Here is a 9,110-nt window from a genome sequence, read left to right on the forward strand (position 1 = left end):
AAGATCTTCCACCAGACCCGTCACGAGTTTTATTTAGTAATGCTATCCAATGTCACAACAATTTTTTGACATTCATAGCTTGGAATATCTCTAAACGAACACCACACTTATTGAGAACCTACCAATAATGTTTGCTATGGGCTCGGTGGTGTTGATCTCGGTAAAAGCTTCAAAAATGCCGATATTCATTCTAAGTCAATGATTATGCCAAACGGCCATTATACAAACGACCATTATGCCAAACAATTTTATGCCAAATGGATTTATGCCAAACGACCTTATGCCAAACGACTTTATGCCAAACGGGGTACAATCGCCACAAGGTACTCTTTCAAGAGGTTTCTAAATATCTCCTGTACCAGATAGCTGAAATTAACAATCAAGGTGAATACTAAAGATTGAAAAGTTTTTCGGCAGCCTGCCGCAAATGGTGTGACACTATTTCAAAACAAAAATCACGTGGTTCAAATTGTCTTTAAGAGTAACAAAGTTTAACGTTAAGGAATGAATAATGTATACAAATTTTGACCGAAAAAAAATTGGCTGAGACAATAGATTTATACTATTGAAATAATTATTGGCTCTAAGCTGATCATATTTCAAATTTAATTTTCCCTCCTTTCAATAAAAAGGGTTCTTTTTAGTTGTTTTGCGATATTTCAATTGTATGCGATGGATTGTAACAAAATAGACTTTATAACATGGATCGATAAATCGCGTTGTTTTGTACTTGTTGTAAATATTACAATGATATAAATATTATCACGACACGAGTGATAATAATCTGAAAGTGGGCTACACAATCTGTCATGCTATAAGTACAAATAATATGAATATGTTCAAGATATCAAAATGACAAGTATAGAAAAATTCGCTAGCCTTGTATTTTCCCTAAATGTGTCCATCAATTGACATCAAGGTTGAAAATGAGTACAAAAAAATGATTCTGGTAAATGGTTTTCTGGCGAATGGTACATTCTGGGGAATGGTTTTCTGGCAAAAATCATTCTGGCAAATGGTTTTCTGGAAAATGTCATACAATCCGATAGAAGTGCTGTTATAAAGCGTGTCTCTATTTGTAGTTCTCCAGAAATGCATATATGAATTTCTAATACTAATTTGAGCCTTTCATTTGTGGTTATGGTTACTTGAGAAGAGACCTGCTACCAGCCCTGCAATGGTCAGCTCCCCCACGATCCTTGAAGCCTTATCGCTTTATGAGTCCATATACTACAAGAGAAACCAATCAACAAGATATAAAACCTCCGATCGAACACATCTGCGAGTTCATTAGTGTCACCCAAAGTGTGGACTCAGTTTGGCGGCGAAGATGACATCGGTAGTGACTGTAGTGTTGTTCCTAGGTTCGATAGTGGCAAGTGCCCTGGCGGCTCCCCGGATTGTGGGTGGCAAACATTCCACTATCGAACAGCATCCGTACCAGATTTCGCTTCGCCGAGGCTCGACGCACACCTGTGGAGGATCGATCATTAGTGCGGATGCAGTGCTGACAGCGGCCCATTGCGTATACTAGTCAGTGTTCTACTTAGCTGCTTAACCCTTCTACTAGCAGCATAAGTTTTTCACCGCAAAAAGATAATACAGTGAGCTCTCCCTAACTCGATATTGAAGGGACCATCGAGTTATGGAGGTATCGAGATACAGAACACTAAACCAGTTTAGCTGTGATGCAAGGGACCGTCGAGTTAGCCATGAAAACCAACTTTTACTATGGTTCTCTAACTCGATATCGAGATACGGAATATCGAGTAAGGGGGAGTTAACTGTAATCGCAAAATCATTTTTTTGTTAACTGTAATCGCAAAATTTTCATTTTTTTTCTCGAGTTCTCAAAAACGCCACGTATTTTTAGAATCTATGTTGATTGTGATCATTGGTCATCTAGATCCGGAGATATTCTGAAATTTCTTGGGGGCCGACACGTAGCCATAACTCACGTAAATATCTCAGGCTACATAATTTTTCCCATATTCGGTTATTCGCTTGATAAAACTATATTTTGATGAGAGTCTGTTGTGAAAAATATGAAACAAATTACGAGATGAACCAGCCTATGGCTGAAAACCTCGATTGTAAAGATAATAACAATAATAATAATGAAACAAGTTTGTGCAATCGTTTCATAAAACGGCAATCAAGACACAATAGGTGTTTACGTAACAAGTTGCAGAACGATGATTTTACAGCACTGCATACTTCAGTGCAGGAAAGTAGGCCGTTTCATGACAGATTGGCATGATGAAAAATAGCCTATTACGATGAGAAATTGCAAAAAAAAAACAATATCGCAATTCGAATATTTTTTCGTGTTGAAAAAAAGGGAGCTGCCGGTAAAGCGGTTAAACTGGGATCAATGATCAGCACGTGCCCGTTTGTAACCTTTCAGCACAAATGTAGAACCTACCGATTTTTCGATTCGCGCCGGATCCACTTTGCGCAATGAGGGTGGCCAGTTGATAACCGTCGCCCAGCTGTTCATCCATCCGGAATATGACGACTGGACACTGGAGTTGGACATAGCTGTTCTGAAGCTGTCGGAGAATTTTATCTTCGGAGCGGGCATTCAACCGGTCGCGTTGCCCAACAGCAATCTGAAGATTTCCCACGGAGCTGTTGCCTCGATTGCCGGATGGGGATCACTATATGTAAAGATAAACCAATTCGCTTCGATGCTTGTAATTTTCAACTCTGACCCCTTTTTCAGTACCAGGGACCCAGCGTCTTGCGCCTCCAGGAAGTTACCGTTCCGATTGTGGAGAATGCCGTTTGCGGTCTTGCGTATCAGAACTTCGGACCGATCTGGCCGTTCCATCTGTGTGCCGGTGCGCACGGCATCGATGCCTGCCAGGGAGATTCCGGCGGTCCACTGGTGATGGACGGGACCGTAATCGGAGTGGTGTCCTGGGGCTATGGCTGCGCCTTCAACGGTTACCCGACGGTTTATACGCGCGTTTCCGAGTTTACCGATTTCATCCGACAGCATATGTGAGAGACACTTAGACCATTAAGTAACAAATAAATAACTTGCGGCCCTTCTGTGATAGGAAGTTGATGCTTTTCATTAATACGCACCATATGATTTAAAATAACGTGTACTTGTCACCCAAAAAAAAGTATAGTTACATTGGAACTAGTGCGAACCTACACACCAAATTTTCGATCAGTCATTCAGCTATGTCGTTTGCTGGAACCAATCCAACAATACACCATTTTACTGATGCACAGCATTTCTGAATTGTTTACTGGAATTCAGCAACCTTACTTGCTGGATACTTGTCAACACCATCAGTTTTACTGGTTTTCAGTAATTTATATGACACATGATTGATAATAATCAATCCATTTGAAATTCTGCTGTAAACCAGTAAACATATCCCAAGTAACCACAAGCATTAAATCATTGCATTAATTTGATCGAAAGTCAACATTTGTTGCATTAATAATGTTACCATGCATTCATTCAATAACTGTCAAGCAATGACCCATTTGATTAACATTATAAATGCTTTGTGGCATTATTTTAATGCAGCATTATGTTAAGCGTTTAGAGTGAATATACAGTTATACTGTCATACAAGATTACGTAACCTCATTAAACACACTTGAATCTGTAATAAATAAGTAAGACGATCGAGCACGTTCGCACTCGCTCATTACGTTTTGTGGGATATGGAAGAAGAACAATTTTTATAATGAAATGAATTTCTCCATCTCCAACCCCCATTTCATGATCTAAGGATATTTGTATTCATTCAGAATTATGTTGTATTTTATCTATGAGACACTTTTATTCATATGGAGCGAGAAGAAATGTCGATTAATTTTTCTCCCCTGAAATCTCTTCAATGCGCTTGGGCTTTTTTTTGTGGGTTAAGTTCTGTTATTGCCTCTACGAGAAAGAATGGTGATCAAATTCTTTCTATTGATGTTTCATTTGGTGAGGAAAGGAAATCACTGTTTTTCAATCGCCGAAGAGAATTCTTTCTATTAGTAATAACTGGGCGAATAGTAATGGTTAACACACACAGTGGCTTTGTTTATAAGAAACTTTTATCCTACCTTATCACATCAGCAGCTTTAGCACAGGACACCAACGCACCAGGCATCCAGCACACCATCATCCTAGTTGTGAGTTCGAATCCTGATTCCAACAAAAAAAATCATTTAGATGGTAAAGAAAAACCATTGGACTTATTATTTTGTTTACTTTCAACGTATGCCCTAAATATACATAATTTTAAGCTAATATACATCATGAACCCTAAAAATGCAACCATAAATGCTTTAGTAGGGCTTGTGCATTAAAACTGCTTTACCAAGTATTGCATTAATTTGGTAGTTGAGATGCCCTTTTCCACTTTAATTATGCTTTATAAAGCTCTCAAAGATTATGTCACTTTAAAACAAAATCTGATAGCACACTATAGAGCAAACATAAAGTATTCATACAGCCATTCCATGAAAAACCGATCTAGTGGGTCTCCAAATTACGTGCAAATTTGATATTTTGTTCCTTATCCGAAATAAGGATACACGTATTTTTGGATTTTTTGATTAGGGTGACCATTTCCGAAATAGGGTGACCAGAAAAATCGCGATTTTGCAAAATTTTTATTTTAAAAAAAAATGTAACTTTTGAACCGTTTGATCGATTTTCAATCTTTTTGGACGAAATGAAGGCTAAACTTCGCTAAATATTTTGACTTTTCAGGAAAAATATAAAATTTCACAAAAATTGTGTTTTCCACATGAAAAAACTCAATAGTTTCCGTTTTTTCGTGTTTTGAAGGCCTCGGGACCAAAGGGGCTATCGCTGTTCTCATTTTTTTTTGAAAGTTCAGAAAATTTTACGTATACTGTCAAATTTTCAGCGATGTATGTTTTTTAGTTTTGAGATATATATTTTTGAAAATAAAAAATCAGTCATTTTTTATCGGCACACACTGTAGGTCTCAGCGCATTAGATTTGTAATGTTTAAAAATATATATAACTTTTGAACAGCTTAACCGTTGATTCGTCCTATCACTGGAGTTACTCATGGCCGCACAGTGGGACGAAATCAAAAAAGTGGGACATGTGTGTTTGTGCTGAAACTATAAAGTTTCATCATTTGTTGAGTACTTTAGAGTAGTTTGTCGAAGACGGAAAAGCTCTATCTCCTACACTGACGAAGTTAGGGGATAAAAATGATGGGTACCCCCTTAAAACTCATATTTTCTCCATAACTTCTGAATTTGAATTTCTACATTTTTACAATGTTCTACAATGTTTAAGGTGCTGTAAAAATACGCATTTTTGCCGAAGAAACTGAAGCGCTAGCTCTTCATTTTGAAGATTAACGAATGATTTCCTGATTTTTTCACATCAAATTGAAGTGTACATATCTTGTAAAGTTGCAAGTAGTAGCAGCTAATGTTAGCATCATGCTGTTCCTCAACCTATACCCTTTCAATATATGTACAAATAATTGCGGGGTCAAGCGGAGCTCATCGCAGTTAGTTTAATTGAAAAGAAGAAATCATATACATACCTAAATTGTCATAATATAATGAGTCTGGCGCTTAGGTCATTTTTGCAAATAGAGCAATGTATAGGTAATGTATATAACACATATTTGAGTAAATGTAGCTACCAGTGAACCGCAAGAAAGTTCATTATTATTTTGAACTTTTGTTTTCATTGGAAAACTGCTATAATAATTTTGAACCTTTTTATAAGCTTAGCATACTTCCAGATCGCATAGAAAAAATATATCGAATATCATATCCTAGAAATTAATAGACAATAATGCTCTGACCTTTCGTAAGTGGATGGCGATGAAAACACCTGCCCGAACTTGCCCGATCGCAAGAATGGCCTATACGCAATATCCCTGTTTTTTGGAAATAATCTTTAAAAAATCAAACAAAATTTTATTTTTACCACCCAATTTTTACAAGACCTGCTTTATGCCAATAAATGTCATAGTTATAGGCGATATAGTGCAATTTAATTGAAAAAATACAAGCAAAACTCAAACATTACGGTTTTTAACACCATTTTCTTAAAAATTGTATATATTTTAAAAATAGTAGGCCTTGGAAATTTTACGTCTTCAGCAATAATTTTCAGCATAAAACAATGAACAACTTTGCCCAAGAAACCATACACCTAAAATGACATTTGACCGAAATGGCATATGAGCCATTTATGCGAATAATACAAAAATATATGACTTTATCTCAAAACATCGGTCTCATTGAAAAGACCATTTTCGCTGAAGACACCAAACGTCTATCTCTTCATTCCGAATAATTAAAGGTTGTTTCCGCGTTTTTTCGATTCTGCCCCAGTGTGCAACGTTTAGCACGAACAGGAGGATACACAACTATTATACACATTACAGGCAATTCTTCACCAAATTTACAAGTTTGTGCCCCTGATCTCAATAACACTGGAGTATTACATTGAAGACGAAAATTTGATACGCGACAAAAAGTTCTGAATATTGGTGGAAATTTTCATTTCACTTTATTTATGTTTGTTGGAGTAAACAATCCCTAACAACCCAAAAGAAACGATAGAGCTCATGAAAACTTATGAATATCTATTCTCCTATCCGTCGTATTGAATTGCTTTCTTCCGCAAATTTCTTTACTATGGTTTGAAGAATAGGATTTTCACTATAAGATGATACGTTGAACATTCCAGTACTAACGTGTTTGGAACATTTTGAATTATTTCTCCATAGTAATTTCCATATAAACCTACATTGTCTTTGAGCCACCTTTGAATCACAACCTGAAAAGCAGAAAATTTCATAGAAACTTAAGACACTGAAGAAGATATAGGAGATTGGTTTTACAAACTTTTTAAATTTTAAATAGCCCTTATAAACATAAAACTCCATCATAAAAAATCATACATTTCTTGCCATCATCGTTATCAAAATAACAGGTCGTGTCGTCAGCTGCGTTAACTAGAATCACAATATTCGTAGATATGATCGTTATCATATGATGCGCCCACAAAAAAGCCTCCCGACTGAATGACGAAATTCATTGTGACATGGTGAGTAAAGTGCAAGCCCCCCTACAACCGGTTTGATTGAGATTGCTTTCCGCGAACCACGACCTTGTGTGAACAAACAGCTCTGGTGATAATTACAGAGTTTTTTTTCGTTTTCTGATGAACATTTTGTAAAATACAACGAAACTTTTATCTATATTCTAGGAAACTCGAAATATTTGGAAAACCATTTTAAGCGATACCCATTCACTAGAAGTTGATTCTAACATTCAGTATAACTTTGATCACTCTAGTATAAGCTGCAGCATTAGAGTAGCCACATCTGTTCATTTATTAAGTAATTTTTCACGCGCTCACAGACGATAATCTGGAATCCTTTTAAAAATATCACACGTTGCCGATATTAGCAGAACTGATCGAAAAAGTTGAAAATTTGCGTGACATAACAAAAGGAAGGGTGGATCTTTGAATTCACAACCTCTTTTCAAAAAAGTGAGTTTAAAAACTGTCGCTAAACGTGGCAAAAATGGAAGATATGGCGTTTCTCCGGAATGTGCGCTTCCAAGGGTGAAATGGTTAATGTAGATCATTTCTTCAAAAGGAGCAATCAGGTCGATGCTCTAGACAAATTTTCCGAACATCAAACCGAAGCAGCCTCTAGCCCAGACACTTTTATTTAAGTGAGGAAACAAAGAGTGCCGCCTACCGTGGTTAGCTGTTCCGAATTTAGAGGTTTTAAGCAAAAGACTTTGGACTCCATCAAGGGAATCAAGGTTTTCCTCCAAATCGCAAAGAAATGTGCAATGTAAAAGGCAATTTCAACGCACTCGCGACCCAGCTATGAAAATTATATGGCAGGATCTGCAAAAAGAAATTAAAAACATTTTTTTCTTTTTTTTTATCTTTTATCTTTATTAACGAGATTTTTAGCCCTGAGCTAGTTCATCTCGGGACCAACGCCTTTACTTCCCTTCCGAAGGAAGTCGTCACTGAAATTTTTAGTGACTATCTCGGGGATGGGATTCGTTCCCAGGTCCTCGGCGTGAGAGGCGTGTGTTCTAACCACTACACCAGGTCCGTCCTCTACATTTTTATTTTTTTTATTTTTTTTTTCTATGAGGAAACAAAAATTTTGAAAATAAAATTTCTCAATTGGATCCTGACTCTAAGCCCTTTCGGAAATTATCTAAAATTTTGAAAAAAAAAACTCAGACGCCAATACTGGCATTGAAAGAGGAAAAAAAAAATACTAACTAACTAATTGCGGAAAAGCTCAAAAACTTGCTATGCAATTTGAAACCGCGCACAATTTTAATTTAGGACTTACTATTCCAATAGATAATCAAGTTACTCAGGACTTCGAAAACATTCTCAATCAAGAGAACGTTTTCGAAAATTCCTGGGAGATAGGATTTGGAAAACGTGAGAACTATAATTAAAAATTCAAAAATATGAAAGCTCCTGGCGATGATGGAATTTTCTACATCCTCATCAAGAAACTTCCAGAAAGTAGCTTATCATTCTTAGTTGATATATTTAACAAATGTTTTCAAATCTCATATTTTCCTGACAAATGGAATAATGCTAAGGTTGTTCCAATTTTAAAACCAGACAAAAATCCTGCAGAAGCTTCTAGCTATCGTCCAATCAGTTTGGTGTCCTCCATCGGTAAACTTTTTTAAAAGGTGATTTTGATCAGCATTGGTGTGGACCATAACCAATGAAAATTCAATTGATGACAATGAAGAGTTTGGATTCCACCATGGACGTTCGACCACTCATCAACTTTTACATGTAACAAATTTGATTGGTTCCAACAAATCTGAAGGCTATTCTACTGGTCTTGCTCTTCTAGACATAGAAAAAGCATTCGACAGTGTTTGATTGTAAATTAAAAAAAATAATTTTCCAACAAACATTGTTGGAATAATTCAAATTTATCTGTCAAAGCGTACACTTCAGGTTAATTATCAGAACTCCAGATCTGAAAGACTTCCGGTAAGAGCTGGTGTTCCTCAAGGCAGCGTCTTACTTACCAGAGTTATTTCGGGGATGTCAAAAATCATTGTTTGCTGATGGC

At 36.6% G+C, this 9,110-nt stretch overlaps 1 protein-coding gene across 1 annotated transcript; it reads left to right on the forward strand.

Moving 5' to 3' along the window:
* Positions 1 to 1,269: 1,269 nt before the first annotated feature.
* LOC5574946 (trypsin-3) lies at positions 1,270 to 3,068 on the forward strand. Its single transcript, XM_001655369.2, has 3 exons — positions 1,270 to 1,533; positions 2,408 to 2,666; positions 2,726 to 3,068. Exons 1-3 carry the CDS (start codon positions 1,331 to 1,333, stop codon positions 3,008 to 3,010), a joined length of 747 nt encoding a protein of 248 aa, XP_001655419.1. The 5' UTR covers positions 1,270 to 1,330; the 3' UTR covers positions 3,011 to 3,068.
* The last annotated feature ends 6,042 nt before the right edge of the window (positions 3,069 to 9,110 follow it).

Source organism: Aedes aegypti, chromosome 3 (assembly GCF_002204515.2).
Source record: "Aedes aegypti strain LVP_AGWG chromosome 3, AaegL5.0 Primary Assembly, whole genome shotgun sequence".
NCBI classification, from domain to species: domain Eukaryota; kingdom Metazoa; phylum Arthropoda; class Insecta; order Diptera; family Culicidae; genus Aedes; species Aedes aegypti.

Excerpts from the sequence above, each read along its gene's own strand:
- LOC5574946 (XM_001655369.2), top strand. The coding sequence starts at position 1,331 with ATGACATCGGTAGTGACTGTAGTGTTGTTCCTAGGTTCGATAGTGGCA. Across the intron at positions 1,534-2,407 it reads GCGGCCCATTGCGTATACTA|CACAAATGTAGAACCTACCG; the intron begins GTCAGTGTTCTA and ends GTAACCTTTCAG. Across the intron at positions 2,667-2,725 it reads CCGGATGGGGATCACTATAT|TACCAGGGACCCAGCGTCTT; the intron begins GTAAAGATAAAC and ends CCCCTTTTTCAG.